Source organism: Calonectris borealis, chromosome 16 (genome assembly GCF_964195595.1).
Source record: "Calonectris borealis chromosome 16, bCalBor7.hap1.2, whole genome shotgun sequence".
NCBI lineage: Eukaryota > Metazoa > Chordata > Aves > Procellariiformes > Procellariidae > Calonectris > Calonectris borealis.
Genome location: NC_134327.1, coordinates 11,269,967 through 11,288,552, shown reverse-complemented (window position 1 = coordinate 11,288,552; position 18,586 = coordinate 11,269,967). Strand labels below are relative to the sequence as shown.

Genomic DNA, 18,586 nt, shown 5'->3' with positions numbered 1-18,586 from the left:
GCCCTCGGGGACGTTCCCCCGCTCCCCTGGAGCCCGGGCAGGGCAGGCTGCGCCCTGCGCTGCAGGACGAGGCACGCAGCGCTCCCGGGCGTTGCTCCAGCTCCCCGGGCTGCTCCGACTTGTCCTGAGCAATTGTTTTTCCATCAGGACCGGGCCAAGAGGCTGGAGGAGGATGGCTTAGACTCAGCTTTCCCTCTGCTCCTTGGCTATGAGGAGCAATAGAGCCTTTGGCTTCTAGGATTTAAGGGAAACTGGGTCAGATGTTCCCGTTTTGTTAAAAGAAGCTGGTACATGTAGGGAGTTAATTTTTCCACGTTTCAGAAGAAACTGCTCTGAGGCAAAAAAAAGTCTTTCGAAGTTTTTCAGCGTCCAACAACAAGCTCTGGACATAAAGTGGGCTGAATTTTATTGGCTAAGCTGAAGTTTGTAGAAAAAGTCAGTAAGAATAAAAATTGATCATATTAAAAATGTTTCAGTTTTAACACACTAGAGGGTAGTTAAGAATTTAGGAAAAAAAGCTTTATTAACTGACGCCAGGTACAGGGAAACTGCAATACAAGGCCAAATCAATCCAAGGTCCACATTTCCCTAGTCCTGCCTCTTCTTTCCTTCCCTTCCCATGGCGATTCCCACATTTTTGCTTCCTTCCCTTCCCACTGTGATTCCCACTCCCATTCCCAGTGCACTCCCGCACTCAGACCTAGCGAAACTGTTCTGCTCCGTGTTCTGGCCCTTGCTATCAACCACTACGATGCAGGTTCCCACAGCGGTTGAAGGTAGGGACCGAATGTGACAGAAACCAGTGCAGCAAGGTGTTTCTGACTGGTAATACTGGGCACTGGGAAAGGGTGAAACGTTGCATCTGCCGGGGTTATGGCGGGCGGCACTCCACGGGTGGGTACGTCACCACTACGGGGGGTGCCTGGAAGCACTGCGCAGGCTGGGGCACCTCGGGGGGATTGCCGGGCACAGGACAGCGCTGTGTGACGGGGCAGCGCGGGGACCGGGGCAGCGCTTCGAGGCCTGAGGGCGGTGGGGCTGGGGAAGCGCTGAAGCGAGTCACAGGGAGCTCGGCAGCAGCCTGGGAGGGGTGCGGGGGTCGGGGTGCTGTGGCAACGTGTGTGCTGGGCAAAGGGGGTTCTGTGGATTTGTTCCTTCGCGTGAGGAAGTATGGTGACCTTTATGGCCGAGGCTGGGGCGGTGATCGCATATATGCATTAGTATGAAAATTGCCTAAAGTGTCTATGATTCTATGAAGGCTGATTTCTTGCTCATTAAAGGGAAAGTTTCTTGCCATTTGCACCACACTTTATGGTTCAGCTCATGAGGGCCCTTTCTCTGCACCATCATCGCTGTCAGCCGAAGGCAATGGGCCCTCCATTCAGTGCAAATAGGTTATCAGTTAAAAGGGGGCTGCAAAGCACTTCAATTTTGCCACTAGATCCCGCCATCGTCCTGACTTAGAGGGGATTTCAGACGTTAACAAGAAAAGCCGATTACATACAAGGCAGGCTGACAGAGCAGCCGTTCTCCTCAGCTCTCGTCTGCTGCTTCATTGCTGTTCGTGAGCTTCCCTGGGGGATTGATCTCCGTAAATGGACACAAGCTGTTAACTGTAATTTTTGTGGATCCTTCAGCTGCCTAATAATGAAGATTTTTTTTTGCTCTATTTTTCTTTCTCTCTTTTTAAAACATGGTTAGAGCTTCACTTGAAGGGCAGAGGTAAGAGCGGTCCATCATGTACCCAGCAGGACCAGCTCTGATCCACTCTTCTAGCCAACAGTTGCTCACCTGCCCAGGCAGCGATCCTAACACAGATTCTGCAAATGAAACAGAAACTTGGCTCCTCTCAACCCGGGGGTTGATTTCCACAGGCCAAGATGTTACTTTATGAGGCAATGCTCTAATATGTTTGTGTTGTGCAGACAAGGGACTTCCCCCAAGTGAGATAAAGCCTAAGCAATAACCCATCACAACTCTAATCTAATCTATATAGAGAGATCTATAGCTATTATAGTGTAATAACTTCCCGGTTATAATATAACTGGAAATAACTATTATAATATAGTATATAGTATAGTTTTATTATACTATTATACTGTAGCAAAACTATACTATTATAGTATAGTGTAACCATAATAGTTATTTATGTTATTATACTAGAATTTATTTTATTTCTTTATTATTTTATTTACTGTATTTTAGTTGTTATATACTATAATAGCTATAGATCTCTCTATATAGATTAGATTAGAGTTGTGATGGGTTATTATAGTTTCTAATAACTTTCCGGTTATAACTGGAGGTGAGTCTCTGGGGAGCACACTGCGTACACACGCAGACAAGGTGCATTAGTGCATCTTTACCGCGCGCTCAGATGACGCTGCAGTGCCGGACACCTGCAGACAGACCGCCCACAATCTGCCTGAAGCATTTCTGAGGAAATCTGCAGATCGCCCTTAAGAACCCACACGGATGAGAAGTGGATGGATCTGGGAACATACCTGACCTCCAGCCTCTCCTAAAAATGCTCTCTGTAGTCTTTCTCTCCAAGTCTAGGTGCCTCATTTGATAGTGCCCTCTCAATGTCTAATTAATTGATTCTATTTAAGGTAGTCAACAAATATTTAGAAGATTTTTACAGTCAGTCAGACAAATGCATGCACTTACCAAAAACTTTGTTTTGCTGAGAATCCAAGTCCCAGGATCCTCCACAACAGGTCTTCTAGCTTACAGGGACGCAGACAGAAGCACATCTGTTCGTCACAGGAAGGGCAGGGCTAAAGCCTGCTTATCTAAGGAGTCTGAAAGTTCGAGATAAATATTTTGCCCCAAAAAACTGCCCTTGCTTAAAAGTTATGTAATGAATATGATCCTAGTAACACTATGCAATGAACGCAAATAAAATCTCTCTCTCTCTCTATATATAAAAATATAACAGCTGATCTAGCAAAATAGAAAAAAAAATCATATGTTTCAATTGTTTTCCTACTGATGCAGTAAAAGGTTGAAGTGGAGAAAGTTGATTCTCAAAGAAAATAACTTTAAAACCCAGGCTCATACATCATCCACAGCAGACTTGATAATAGTACTTTTTCTTAAAGGGATTTGAGAAATTTGGGTTCTATAAGTTGTAGTATGGTAAACTATAAGCAGGGTCGGCATATTGTTGAAGTCCTACGTCCAGAACACTTTCCAATAAAAGAACGTAGTGGAGAATATCCAGTTTGTCACAGATGCATAAACAAGGTCAGGTTGCTGTTTAACACAACCCTAGAAGGACTATTAGAATATTTAATTCACAAAGCTCTCCTGGCGCTGAAGAAAAAAGCTGGTTTGTTGGATGATGCGGAGATTTTTCTTTGGGAGGCATCCCACAACTGACTGTTCTGAAAGATAACAAAATGCTCAACATAAGCAGAAAAAACAATTTCCCAGCCTACTGAAGGTATCAAGCTTGATGAATACTTCAGCTCTTACTACTTGTGTGAGTAGGATTTATTTGGTGGACTTTCAAGGGAACTTTATGATAAGAACTGGCTTCTTGGTGCTGAAGCAAAACTTTAGGTGGCATTGGAAGAACCCGCTGCTCTGCAGCGCTTCGAAACACTGTTTTTTGAGAACAGTGTTGAATGAAAACTCTAAGGGCTCTGCTAGGATAGTTATGTAGTCTATTTCCAGTCGAATTTAAGTGGCTTTTTAATCATTGGTTAGACTAAGGAAACAATTTCACAGAATCCCAGAATAGTTGAGGCTGGAAGAGGCCTCTGGAGAACATGTAGTCCAAATCCCTGTCCAGGCAGAGTCAGGTAGAAGAGGTTTCCCAGGACTGTGCTAAGTCCGGTTTTGAATATCTCCAAGGCTGGAGACTCCACAACCTCTTCATTCAATTTAATGTCTTCTAGGGGTTTTTATTTCACTCACATGGTGCCTTCTCAGAATTTCAGCTGACCCTCCAGTTATAGTGAGTTACAGAGTTAATAGTTATTAGTCAACTAAAATGGTGCTTAATACAGGAATGGTTATATTTTGGCTTTTCATGAAAAGAAAACACAGCTTCAAAGACTGTGCATATGATCTAAAATGAGTACCCTATTCTACAAGAATGCAAATAGCTTTTGGATCCATAAGAAACTACTCAATTATTCTGTATCGTTAGTATTATCGTCCCTTTTTGGTAGAATTTTCAAAGTAACCCAGTATTTTGGGGAGAAGTGGCAATAAGTTTGCATGACTTTGCTTTTAAGCTAGGAATAAGACTTGTCTCATGCATCTAATCTCTCTCAAATGTTTCTTTGAGAATGCAAGTAGATATTGCTGTAAACAGATTGTGGTTTGGTTAACTATTACATCACAAGTCTTAAAAGGTGAAGGTAGCTCAGAAGGATAAACAAACATGAGGACTTCCTACAGCATAAGGACTATTACCAAACCCCACTGAGTCTGTTTTTAGACTTGATACAAAGCCAAGGCACTTGGGAGTCAGAAGCCAAAGAGCACGTTTTGTCTATGATACAGATTAAAGAAAAAAAAAAAATCAGGATCCTGATTTTCCATGATTTGTGTGTGCAATAAATAGCACACTACCCCACAATGACTTCGACAAGAATCTAGGAGCTCACTTACTTTATTACATAGCTGAGAATATAAGACAACACTAAAACTTATACACTACAAAAGTCTTTTAAAAAATAAATCAAGCTTTAACCTAATATTGGAGAATTTCATTTCAAAGTAATATGCAAACAAATGTTGCTTGCTTTCCAAGGCACAATGGTATAAACATAAAAACTGCAGATGTGATATTTAATACAAAAATATAAATACTATTAATCTAAATGACAAAACAGCACATTTCCTCTCATGTATAAACCTTAATTTAAAAAAAGGTTAGCTTTACTGTCAGTCATGAAATTTAATACAATGACAATAAAAACTATTCCTTTAGTGACACCTACTCAGAGTATGTCCCTATTATACCAACATAGTAAGTGTGACTACTCAAAACATTATAAAAATTTTGCTGCATTATGCAAGAGAAGTTTGGCTGGGTTTTTTCTGATAAAACTGATCCTCACCGACCTGACTCTGCAAAGTCTGAATATTATCCAGAGTTTGAAATGCTCCTTGAAAGACTGAGTCCTCGCTGAATTACATTAATAACTTTGACATTAGACTATTACTTTGTTAAATAAATTATCTTTCTCAATTATAAATAGTGTCAAATTTCTGAGAAACATTCCTCCTTTAAACCTTGTATCTGAAAAACTTCCAATGCAAAGTGAATTAAAACATTGTTTTATTGCTAGCAAATACAAAGAACTGTTCAAACGGCAAAGAACATAGAATTGTACCAATTTGACTTTTAAATGAGCTAATAGTGAACTTACAAAGAAAAAACAATCTATTTATTGCTCAGCCTTTCTTAAGCAAATGAAAATATGAAAGTAATCCAGATCACACGGATTTCACACACAGTTCACTAAAAAGAATTTCAGCATTGATTCATAAAGCTGATTGTTTCGCTGACTGAATGTGATGTAGCAGTTGATTACAATAGACTGGCATTCGATGCTTATGTACAACCCCTTCAATTTCTCTCACGAGCAGTTCTGGATATAAAATGCTTCCTTCTTTTAAAACTTCTGTAAAACAAAAAAATGGTTTATAAATCATTAGCCGCTCTGCATTTCTCTATCCAAGTTCCCTCAAAGTAGCCGAAACCTAACCTGGAAGTTGTTCTTCTACAAGCTGCGCAGTCCTGACAACCCGATTCCTCCCTCATTCGCTGAGGTCTGTATTTTGACATTTACACACTTGAACACAGACCGATACACTAACAAATCCCAAAGAATCCATCAAGCAAGCTAGGATATGGTCACATCCTGCAATGGTTAGTGTCTGTGCTCCACATCCTGTTTACCAGCTATAAAGTCTTCCGATACATCAGATACACTGGTATTTCCCCTCTCGTGAATGCTGGATAAAACATCACATTCTGCATACAGGTAAGAGGTCTGAGCTCATAGCCACTGACATCCAAAGGAAAGCTCCCAGCCTGTTAGGATCAGCCTCTAGTTGTACACGCTACTTTCACATAACACTTGAAAACATGATTTTAAAAGCACTGTTAAAAATACATATGACTGAAAGGCTTACCTAGGACGGCATTTTGGATATTTTGATCTGGGTCATCGAGATGTATCAACAGTTCTTGGTACAGAAACTCAATATGACTTTCCATTGCAGATTTCACATTGCTGTCCTTTAAGCATTTAAACCAATTCGTTAAGGTGTGAGCAGCTGCCAGTCGTACATCACATGAAGCATCATCCAGACGCTTTAGAACTTCTGAAAAGGAGCATATACATAACCAAATAGCCCTGTGAACAGCAAAGTTATCTTTTGCATTTCAAAAGACAAATGTATTTTGTCATCACTCAAATTATTGTTGCATTTATGACCTATTTCTGCCTTTTGAACATTGGGAATACATGTAGTATTGTTCCTAGAAGCATGCAGTGCATTGTTATTAGATTGTTATGTTCTCAAAAACATTAAAAGAAATGTACAAAATTATTTAGATTAGTTGAACATTCTCTAGCACTCTTCCTAACAAAGTACTATGAATGTCTATTAATGCATTACAGAAGTACAACACAGTTTAAGTATTTTTATTCTCTATGAAGCACAGTTATTTCTATCAAATATTACTGTTTCAGTGAATGACAGACTATTTGAATATGCAAAATGCAAAGATATACTTTGACAGTTGTCTGATCATGTATTTCTCCAAAATAAAAATGTTTCTTGTTAGTTTTCTACTGTGCCATGTAAGGAAAAGTATCAGTCATTAAGATGCTGAGTTTGGGAAAGTCCGATTTATTTGTATATACCTCCGAGAACATAAATCCTGTTACATAGCATAGACTGTACTTCTCCTGATTCATTGTTTAGCATTTAAACATCATCCTAAGAAGCATTACAGATAATAGCTGTATTTGACATTACAGCACTCTAGATTAGGGTTTTCTTCTTCCTTTTTTTTTTTTTTAAATAAAAAACCCAACCCACTACCTATTCAGGTCTATTTATGGTACAATGAAATGGTTTGCTCTTGGCACTCTGAAACACAGCAAGGAGAACAATGTGACTGCCGTTTATATAATGCATTACTGTTCTGCTTTCACTATAGTTAGAACATTATTTCATACAGTCTAAACTAGGAAGCAATGCAGATGAAATACTGGCAAGCCTTGCAAAGACCGTAATATTGAGAGAAGTTCCATCTAGTGGTCTAATGCATAATAACGTTGGGAATACCGTTCAGTTCTGCTCAAGTGGCAGTGAGGGCATTTCCAAAGGACGTTAACTTGTCTGCAATACAACACCTCAACGGAATGAAATACTGCAGTTAAAAAGCTACTACAGAAAGGCCTTGCAGGAAGCAAGTGCTGTTGGAGTCACACTCAACACCACCTACTCAAGTGTTTAACACCTTGATTTGCTAAAATGTGTGTGTGTACTTTATACACTTTAAGCAGTCTTATTTCTCAGTTTAAGACCATGTATTAATCTCTGCAGGATTAAGAGATTAAATTGCCTCTCATACACAAAAATGCTGCTAATGGTATGATTTTGTGCAGCACTTCAGTTTTTCCATTTCCTTAATATCTATAAAATTACTCTGGAGGAGAACTACCCAAATAGTTAAAATACCAGATAAGAGAACACAGAAATAGCGTTAGAATATGCATATGGGAGTGAAACAAGAATGGCTGAAAAACCGAGTCTACATAAAATCTGCCCCTATTTGCACCTCAAATTGTTTAAAGGCTTTTTGCTCCTTACATGGGATTAAAGCCAGATGCCATAGTGACATACAGCGGTTTTTGTCATTCCCTCGTCTGTATTAGTGCTTTCACTGCTATCAGCTGCAGTGAATCTGCAGGTGAGGTGGACAACCTGCACAGTGAATCCTAACGCTATACAGTGAATCTGCCTACTGCTTCAGCACGATGCTTTTCATCCTTAAAAGCTAAGCTAACGATGATACTTCAGGTAAAAAAGCAACTGTAATTCTTCAACATGGAGATCCTGATTGGGGGGAAAAAAACCAAAAAACCAAAAAACCAAAAGAAACTTTGACACTTACCTGTGTAAGTGTTGGTAAATTTATCTTCATCAAACTGCCTCCCACAGACTTTTAAAAAAACGCCAACAATACGACAAGCCATCAGTCGAGTAATTTTAGAATCTTCATCCATGGCAGCAATAATTTGGGGCATTAGCCCGTCTTTGACTTTTAAGATCTAAAATTAACAGGAAAAGCATAGAAGAACAACAGCTTTTCAGTCACTCTAAAACAATATGCGTATTCGTTACACCAATTACCATTAGTTCTGACAGATACTGGCTTGCTTAATTCAAAAAGAAAAGGTTAACTATAAAAGTTAACCTGAAAATCTTGGACATTACACAGCTCTATTTTTGCCTCTAAGCAAGCTTGGGAAATAAAAATCCACCAGTCGATCATCTAGTTCATGAATGCTCAGTATACATGCAGATGAGTTTTATGTAACTTGTATAAGGTTTAAACTTACTTGCCTTTTTATTTTTAAAAAATTGTTGGCAAGACTTTAAATAATTTGGAGATGAGGATTATGCGTATGTACCAGTAGATGGTGCTCTTATCCTAAAAGGAAGCTTTAAAGTAAAGGCTGTTGTAATACAATGTTTTAGTGAGTTTCATAATTTGACTTTAATATGTACATTTTGTATACATTAATGCAAAAAAGGCATTGAGGGACTGATTCAGAAAAAATGTTTAACTCGAACAGTAGTCTCTGATATAAATGTTTTCATATGCGTGAACTCAACCAGTTACATGTATTTAAGCACTTCGTTCAATTAAGGTCTGTTATAAAGACAATAAAGACTATGAACATGTAATAACATTTTAATTCCATTTATTTTTAAAAAATGCCCTTATATTTAACGTATTGCCAGTGCATCATTTCCAAATGCTATTTTTGTTAGCAAAGAAGCTTCAAAAAACCCCTCAGATTCAATTAATCCTTAATCACTATGGTGGGTAACATTTCTTTAAGTGTACTCCTTGTTAGTTCTCTACTTCAGTTTCTACAGATACCCTTCAAGTTCTGCCTCAAGTCCTCTTGCCCTTTCCAGGAATCTTTCAGAGTTTTTCTCCTAAACAGACCTGTGGGCTCCAAGGCAACCAGACAGCTTGTCTTTGCCACATTACACAAAAGCATGCCCTGGCTAGCTCCAGTGCTGCTGCACAGGCACTGGCTAGGGGTCCAATAACGTCAAATAGTCAAGTTGTTGTGCTAGTCGTGGTTAGTATTTTGTGCTACAGAACTGATGTTATGCTAGAACAAAGATTTACAAATTTGACGATGGTGAGTTCTACAGCTTGCCATATTGCTGGCCTCAGGTCTCTTATCAGGATATCATCGTCCCTCCACTACTGATCGTTTCAATTATTAATACTTAATTACAATTAATGAATTTTATTATGAAAACTATATGTCCATCTACAAATATTACTTACAATAAGGATTTATTCTTTTTTTCCCCTTGCATTTATTTTGTCTTCCTGACTAAGATTTCAAAGTACATTTGATGAGAAAGAGAGAATTTACCTCTTTTGGTGAAAGCATTTCACAGTGAATAAGAGCCCAAAGGCATGATACAGCTGTAGTGCGGATGGCAGCTGCTGTTCTTCCAGCATGCCACTGCAGATTAGGAGCCAGTATGTCTTTTATCACAGTCTCAAGGTAGCTAGGGAACAGCCTGAAGCCAAAAATAAGAAAGCAAAATAAAGGTTCATGAGAAAGTGATAAAGAGACTGACAGGATGTAAAAGAGAATTTTCTGTCATAGAAACATAGGCAGAAAAGGAAAAAAAAAAGACTCTGTAAAAAAAAAAAATCTTATAAGCCAATGTGATTATAATGTATGTGATAAGCTTCTCATAACTTAATTTTTCTAGATAATGTTTAAACAAATACCTAACATTCATGGAAAGGGGAGGCTAGACTTTCTCCCACTTCAGACGATGCCCATGACTCACTGTGTTATCTTGGTAAACTACTTACCTTCTCTCTGTCTCATTTTCTCCGACTGTGAAGTGGAGATAACACCCATGTGAATGCTGTGAGGATTCATTAATATTTGTAAGGCCCTTTGAGACTGTCCAGTGAAAAGTATTTATAACGTGAGAAGTATGAATGCTATTGATGAGACCTGAACTACTGATACTGCAGGGAGTCTACACAGAATACTTCAGCTTTCCCTTGGCTCAGAAACTCGTCTCCCTCAAGGATGAGAGGTCTGTAGGATTTTCTGATGGTGCCAGTCCCAATACTAGTTTGTTTTCATTACAAACACACAGATCTGTGATATTTTTGCTGATGCTTCTTCCTCCTCCTCTGTTGAACAGGCTATTATAATGCTAAAAGCTACTGCAAGAGTCAGCAATCGCAATAGGCAGTATTCCTTCACACCCATTTAATTCCAGCTCAAACAATTTTAAATTAAGAGAAAAAGATATAGATCTTACACACAAGTTAAAAAAGACTTTGCTGCATCAAAGAGACATGTGTGCCTGGCTGTGACTAGATAACTGAGGCTCAGGTAATTCACTGTGCCTCTGCCTTAAAAAGCAGCTGGCAGCATGCAAAACAGATTGACAAATAACAGGCTAAATCTACCTTGACTTGTGCCCCACTCCATTCAAACTTCCCGCAGACCTGGACTGCGGAACACCTGCTTGGCAGTAAGGGAAGAAGCTGTTGCTAACTTTCCTAAGAGTCCCACATTTCCAGGATGAATAAGTGGCTCCTATGGAGATGTGCCAAGCCACAGGAGGAACATAATGGGTAGATGTTAACAACAAACAATTATCACTAAGTACTTTTAAAAAAATCTTCACAACAGCAAAACAAAATCATCCAGCAATGATAATCCAGCAACAAAAAGTTCCATAATAATATTGTATCAATGTAATAAGAAATGTAATTGTATCTACTTCTTTCCTGAAACTACCCTTTACCCACTGCAGTTAGACCATGTCATCCAGGTGTAATCTGACTAACGTATGACCAGCGAGCCTGCCAGGCCTTAATTATCTATTGCACACACACGAAACTGAAAATCGCCATCTTCAACACGATGAAAATAGATACGCCTGGCTGCTGCTGAGCCCCTTGGCCAAGGGAGCAGTCAGTGTCTGCGAAAGTCAGAGATCCGTTCTTGCTTCCTGCCCAGCAGATGGCACTTAAGATTCAGTAATAACCAGAAATCTGATGTCCCATTAGACACATCTATTTTAAAGACATTTTTGAGAATTAATAATTTTCTATTCAAAAAGTTGCCAAAAAAAAATACAACTAATGATCACCATCATTCCAAATTTCCTTTTAGCTCCAAAGCTACAAAAAGCTTTGTGCTATCTGTGCTACTGTGCTATCTGATCAGTAGCTGCTTCTGTTTTTAATAAAGCCTTCTGTTAAACTGCAAAGAAAAACTAATCTGTCAAAACATAAAGATAAATTCCATCAGCATTATGTTAACCGTTATGCTATGCTATTTGTGAGAATATTTGTTTTAGTGCCTTGTAATAGAATCAGTAAAGCAGTATCTGGCAATTACCTGACTCAATCATGTCAGACTCAAAATTAGATGACCACACAACTGTGTTCAGCATAATAACTGGAAGCCTTCCTATCTAAACTGTTAGAATGTTTTTAAGGAGCTAAAGAAATTACTGCCAGCAGTGAATGCGATTGTGTAACCAGAACTTATTACTACTTCACTACATTATTTCTCATTACCATTAAGATGTATTTTTTGCTGTTGCTGATGCAATTAAATTCTCTTTCCATTTTCAGATCTTACTGTTGTCAATCTATGTAACTTAATTCTAAAAGTGACTTATTTCCATGAAAGACCATACCCTGTTTGTGGTATTTGTATTTACAGAGTTGAGACTTTATTCTCAACTGGATATAAAATAACTAAAATGTGATCTGTGCATATAATAATACCTAGCTCTTATGCAGATATAAAAAGCAGAGCTTGGGTTTACATTAAAATTGCTATCCCCATTTTATAGACTTACATACTTAATCATTTTTTATACATTTTTGTTCTGGATTGGATCCTTTTCTGCTTTTATAGCACTGCTGCACTTGGCTTTGTATGTTTGTGGATTGTTGCTTTTTGGTTTTTTTGTGCATATGCTTTTGTTTTTTCCAAACTTTACATCCTAAATCCAGGTAATTCGAAACAAAATTGGATTTGCTTTTACAAGTCAAAACCTCCAAAAATGTTTTGCAAACAACTCTTCAAACACAAAGACTTGACATGTTACTTCCTACATTAAAGCATTGGCTGTTAAAATGGTAAGTAGGATCAAGACTTCAAAAGAGTCATTTAGCTCCCTCTACTGCTTTTTAGTTTTTAAGATAAACCTACTGGTAAAATTCATTGCATTGCTCTTGTTCTCAGAGGACAGAGAGCCTCATTATGAGTTAGACTGGCCCATCCTTAGCCAGGAGTGTTCTTCGTACAAACAGGTCTATTAACCTTATTGGATGTATCTAATCTTCACAAAAGGCCATTCACTCACACTGCCCTGAGCAAAACAACTTCCATCATTGCTATCTGTGGAGAGCCGGTGTGATGTGTGGCTATATTTGCTGAGAGGATTACTTTGAAACATAGTCTTCTATTTTTTCCATACTGGTAATTTCCCATTCCTAGGAATCCTAGTGAAGCTGACAGCTCGTTGGGTTGGTTTTCTTTTTCCTCTCTTTGGTTCCATTATTTATACAAATGACTGGGTTGCAGAAGAAAGATTTTTTTTTTTTTTTATTCATCCTATTTACTTTGACAACTGCCAAAAGTTTACTCTTTGATGATGTTCTCCCTGTGGTCCTGCACTGGTCCTCTCTCTCTATCAGCAGTACCTACACGATCTAACTTAATATACTCACCTCAGCACTTCAGAGACTTTCAGATAGAGAAGTCTACTAGTCCTACTGTACAGGTGAGAAACAAAGAATGAGTAAGGCTATGTGTTAATGGAGAAGTCCTTCCCTACCTCCTAGCCACCCTGGTCAGGAACAGTGCAGGTCAGGTCTCTGTAGCATGACATGTAATGTACCTGTCATACTGCTTAGATGCAGCCTAAATGATTTTCTGTAGATCACAAATGAGAGGCAGAACAGAGAATTTAACTCAATTCTTCAAATTCTATTCTGCTGTCATCTGTAATGCTATTTCTGAGGAGGAAGAGCAGGAGACCAGATAACTGAAAACGTATAGAGAAGAAACGCCAGTGAGACTAACTTGTTGACCAGGTCTGAATTTGATTAAACACTTTGAAAGAATGAACATATTTAATGTTTTAAAAACAAATGTGGAAAATAATAGATGTGATTGTATGGTAGATGAACAGGAGCTAATAATGTATTCTGCAGTAAATAAAGGACAGTAAAATTAGGCCATAAAACAAAATAAATAGATAGGAGAGAGTCGCGTTATCCCATTTTTAGACTGAAATACGTTATTACACACTTAATAAGCATTATTGTTGTGTTCAGGGCACCACAGAACAGATGAGATGACATTTCTTGGCTCCACAGCCTTTGCATTCTCAGTTAGATGATACAGATCTGAGATATAACAGATTAGCTTACAACAAACAGTCAGATCCTGGAACACTTAAAATAGTTTTCAAAGTGCTTTTCTTTCTTTCTTTTAGGAAGATTATTGCATATATAGATTGATCTTGTAACTACTACTCAGTTACATGATTATTTAAACAAGTAATCCACTGACTACGAAGAGATTTTTCATACGAATAGGGATTTTAATACTGGATCCTGAAAATATGGAAACAGATAACAACACACTTGGCACAAAAGCTTTCAGTTAAAAAAGGACAGCTTCATTATATTCCATCTGAAGCACACTAGCTCAAAATCTACTAGGGGATGCGTTAACAGAGATTCTTCAGCTTCCCTGGAATCCCCCACTGAATGGGAACATCTGGGTTCCTCCTTCTCTCACATTATAGGATGCAGGCCATGAATATACTGAATATATCTAAAAATGGTAAAAATACATCTACATTCATACTACCATGGCCTCATGGAACCTGAATGAATGTTCAACATACCAGAATGCCCACTGAGTGCCAATTTGCTCATCAGAATAATGAAAAAACTTTTAAGTATAAATGACCATTACTATCGAAGTACTTTTAGGAAGAATGCTCCCTGTGATTGATTTTTTTTTTTTTAAAGAGCTAAAAATGAAAAAAAAATTAATCAGAATACATTTACATACTAAATGCAGCAGGCACTGGGAAAAGCAGAGCAGATATGGTTTATGTATTCAGGACAACCTTGCAGAAGTGTTTGCACTACTAGTAGGGCTAAATTAATAATGACAAAAGAGCCCCACTGTTGGGATTGTTATAAATGGAGGGGCTTTATAAGCACCGTAAATTATAGTTAGATTGTACTTGCAATGCAAAAATAGTGCCAAGCAACAGGAGACTTCTATCATCAGTCACTGAGAGTAATAATAATTATTTATCAAACATTTAGTTTAATGCTTTTTAAACACTATGCTATATCATAGGCATTTTTAAATGCCCGTTTTTGGGGGCGTTTTATTGTTTCCTTACAATGACTACAGGCAAAGTTTAAGGATTTAAGAGTTGGCTAGGAGAAAAAGAAAAAAAGAAAAAACAACTAACCCCCCCACCTTTCTTTCCTAAGAATCCCCATTTTAGCTTTCAAACATATATTCTTTTCAACTATAACTCTTTATTTTTTGAAAACTATCCAGATCTGCTGTCTGACATACATTTTAATTCTCCATAGTGGCAGAGGTAGGAAGATTACAGTGGAGGAAGTCCAGACTTCAATTTTTTTTTTTAAATTATTGTACTCCGCCCTTCTAAGCATTGTTAAAAAATATAGCAAGAAAAACATGCTGTAGAAGATGGTGGGAAAGTCTTTCTTCTCCCAGACATGCTAACATGGACACAATTACAGGGGTTAAATAACTACCATGGTCATTACTTTTTAATGCCACTGTAGCGTTCAAATAGCTGTGTGAAATTAGAACTCTACTTACCCCTGAGAATTGACGGTTTCACTTGCTTTCTGGAGCAACTGTGATAAAACAGTGAAAAGTTTTAACCGCATCTGGGGATCTTTGTTTGGCTGAAGACACATCGTAAGAATGAGAATAAAGTTATTCAGAGCTTCACCTATAACAGGACCTAGAAAATAAAAACATAAGACTTATTTCAGAGTACTAATAAGTTCTATTTAGATGTTTAATATGTGAGTGCATTAAAATCTGTAATATGCCTGGTATTAAAATAGTACTTAACTTTCCACTCTTGCGTGGCAGTTGTTGTATCCACGTTACATCGTATTAGGTGGTGTACAAATACCCAAGCTGACCCTCCATGGGCTCCGGTACCCCCAATCTTAGCCACAGCAGCATGGCGCTCCCTGAAGATCGGTTTACTCACGTGTCATTTAGCCAGCTTGGTGCTGCCGTACTACATTGCATTACATAGCACGGACATATCAATGACATCCCCTAGTTGCTGGGACCAGCAGTACAAGATGACATTTTGGGTGGACTAATGCACGCTGTTCACTGTGTAGCTCTGAAAGCTTGAGGCTATGCACGAAGTTCTGGTTTTATTGAACTTAATGAAAGATCATACTGAATCTGGTAAGACCATGACACCACTCCAAACAGCAGCATTAACTATGCTTTTTTCTTCTTTCAAGTTTTCCCACATGCAGCATTCAAGGAAAGATGTTCATGACTCCCAGAGGCACAGGAAAGGGTATGTTTGAAAGGGTTAGCCTCAAAACTTGGATAATAGAATTATTGCAGCAGTATTCTTTCTCTATGTTTGAATAATGCTTATTTGCCTTTTACAAGAGAATCTAAAATACAATGAATTTTAGAAGCTACTATTGGAAATAAAAATATTTTCCAAATTCATTCTCTAGTTTGTTAACATTTTCACATCCTATGATGAATTCTGTTTTCACCACTAAGCAATAAACAAACAAACAAAACCCCCTAAGCTTTATCCCAACATTTGAAGAAATGATTTTCCCAAAACAGAAGGAAGTTTGTGCCTTTCTGCTTGATAATGATGAACATCTGCATGGTTTTAAAGAGAAAGAATACATATAGACTATACACATGCTTTATTCTGCAAGCTTCTTGCTGTAGAATGCTCTTTCTGCTCTATGTTTGCAACAAACTGCTTTCCTCTAGCAACTTCTTAAGCTTTGCTTTCTTGTGAGGCACACTCCATTCAACCCCAGTCACTCAGAAAATCTTCCCAGAAGAAGAAACAACACTAGTATTTCTGATGACAAGAATATTCCTCACACATGGAATAGACAGATTGAAGTATTCAAGATTCCAAAACAAGTTCACTAGCATTTAATAATATCTGGAAATTTAATGTTTAAAATAATAATAACCCCCCCCCCCAAATCTTCACTGTCTAGACTGAAGCAATACAGGGTGTTAAACTGCAGTTTGCTAAATTTTTGTGCCAACAAATAGGTCTTTATTTTCATAGCATTTATTAAAAATACATTGCTTCATTTGAGTTCTGAGACATTTAAAAGTTACTACTATTATAATCAAACTGATAACAGTGAATTCAACAGATGGGAAATAAACATAATAAACTACATTGCTAATTTCATCATAAGCATACATTCCTGAAAAACAGTAAAAACTGAGAAATTTGAAATGAATAAACCTGATTAAATTGATTAAAAACAACATTTCATGTGTGGGAATGAAAAGAAAGAAAAAGAAAAAAAAAAGAATAGCTCTAGGAGCTGCTGTGTCAGACAGAAAACAGACAATAGCATATTACCAGTGTTGGGTGCAAGCCAAAACGTTTGCCCAGATATTTGATGATTTATTTAGCATTAAGGAAAACAGACACAACTGTCTAGAAGTCCCTCAGTCATGCAGTCATGGAAATGGGAGTGCAAATATACAGAAAAGTTGGCCTCTCAGATCTTGCACTGAAAAAACTTTTTGTTCTTTCCACAGATAAAAAAAAGAAAAAGTACTTATGCTGGTTGCTGCACAAACCAGCAAGTGGGTGCTTCACATAGGTTTCTTGAGACTTTTTTTGAGATTCAAGAATTAAATGCAGAAGATACGGTCCCTTCAAATATACCTGTCTACATTTAACTATCTGCAGTAGTGATAATAATACTTCACCTGTAGCTGAAGTTTACATCCCCATTTTAGCTAACAGAAAGGAAAAAACCAAATAAATAGGACTTTCCATTTTAATCATCTTAAAATGGGTGTCTAGTGAAAAGAACTGCCTGTCACTACGTCCCTTGCCTGTAGATGCAATCTGGAGAGCTGCATCAGGGGAACGTTCACTGTGCAGATCTGAACTTAGGTGAAACGTATGCCAAAGTGTTTCACTAACCTATACACAGTAATGTATTGAAGAACGTAAGTGAGGAAATGTTTGTACAGAAAGATAGTATCTTTTATAAGACTAGTGAATAGATGGAAAAAATAGATACATTTTTGGACACATAAGCTACATCAGTGTGTCTCCCCATAATCCTTACCTGTTTCATTTACCTGAAAGTGTACTTCTACAGAAGTGCTTTTAGTATGCTCCTTGGACCCTTTTGGAATTTGAGCTATTTCAACATTTTTGGTTCTGCTTTCCATCATATTCTTGTGAAGTTCCTGAACATTAGACTATTCATTATAAAACACAATGTGTCTGCAGGCTATGAAGATCATTATTTTATTTAGAACTGGGTGAACTATCACACTACTAAATAAGTTGTACCTGAATGAGTTGCGATGACATCTAACTGTAATATTTCTGGAGAATAGCATGTCCAACAATCACATGATACTGAAACCCATTCCATAAGCTGAATTATATGCTGTTTGTAGAGATAAAGAAAACTATCCAATTGCTGCACTTCAGCTAATGAAGACATTGTTTCCTCCACCTGTTAAAAGAGAAACAGGACACTTCATCTTAACTGAAACAATATTAAGAAAAAGAAAAAAACTTTTAAAACTCATAATTATACTATAAGAACAGAAGAGACACAAGAAGATTTCCATAGTTTCTACTTGGACAATCAAGATTGATATTTAATGTCTGCCTATACTTACATCCATTAACTTTGATTTAAAGCGAAACATTTGTCCCGATTTCAAAATGAAATCATAAGGAACACAGCAACGTAACAGCAAAATGAAAGAATCTCTAATCCATGTGAAAACCTATCCAAAAACTAACCACATCATAAAAAAGCTCTTACTAGTTTTAAAGATGTAGTGATTTTTCTTCTTAATTTAAGAATGGTTTAAAACATTAACATAGAGGGAATTTCTCACAATCCCATCTAGCAGGCTATGGCAGCTTCCAAAAACTATTGCTATTGCAGCTCAGAGAAGACATAGTATTTCCCCTCTCCCCCTTCTTCCTCCCCCCA

At 37.7% G+C, this 18,586-nt stretch overlaps 2 protein-coding genes across 13 annotated transcripts in view; both read right to left on the bottom strand.

Moving 5' to 3' along the window:
* The window catches only part of SUN1 (Sad1 and UNC84 domain containing 1), a 36,692-nt gene extending 33,906 nt beyond the window's left edge, over window positions 1-2,786 (bottom strand). For 4 of the 11 annotated variants that reach the window (XM_075165229.1, XM_075165236.1, XM_075165237.1 and 1 more), the window contains exon 1: window positions 2,671-2,776. In XM_075165229.1, the coding sequence (XP_075021330.1) occupies window positions 2,671-2,756 (86 nt within the window). In that variant the 5' untranslated portion in view covers window positions 2,757-2,776. Of the gene's footprint in view, window positions 1-1,504; window positions 1,821-2,670 lie in introns of all 11 variants that reach the window. The other 7 variants (XM_075165230.1, XM_075165242.1, XM_075165243.1 and 4 more) reach the window with 5 other exon arrangements.
* Window positions 2,787-4,611: 1,825 nt separating this feature from the next.
* DNAAF5 (dynein axonemal assembly factor 5) overlaps window positions 4,612-18,586 on the bottom strand; it is a 30,661-nt gene continuing 16,686 nt past the window's right edge. For both annotated transcript variants that reach the window (XM_075165245.1, XM_075165246.1), the window contains exons 8-13: window positions 17,926-18,094; window positions 15,177-15,324; window positions 9,666-9,816; window positions 8,156-8,312; window positions 6,160-6,351; window positions 4,612-5,645 (exon numbers count right to left, since the gene is read on the bottom strand). In XM_075165245.1, the coding sequence (XP_075021346.1) occupies window positions 5,506-5,645; window positions 6,160-6,351; window positions 8,156-8,312; window positions 9,666-9,816; window positions 15,177-15,324; window positions 17,926-18,094 (957 nt within the window). In that variant the 3' untranslated portion in view covers window positions 4,612-5,505. The remainder of the gene's footprint in view (window positions 5,646-6,159; window positions 6,352-8,155; window positions 8,313-9,665; window positions 9,817-15,176; window positions 15,325-17,925; window positions 18,095-18,586) is intronic.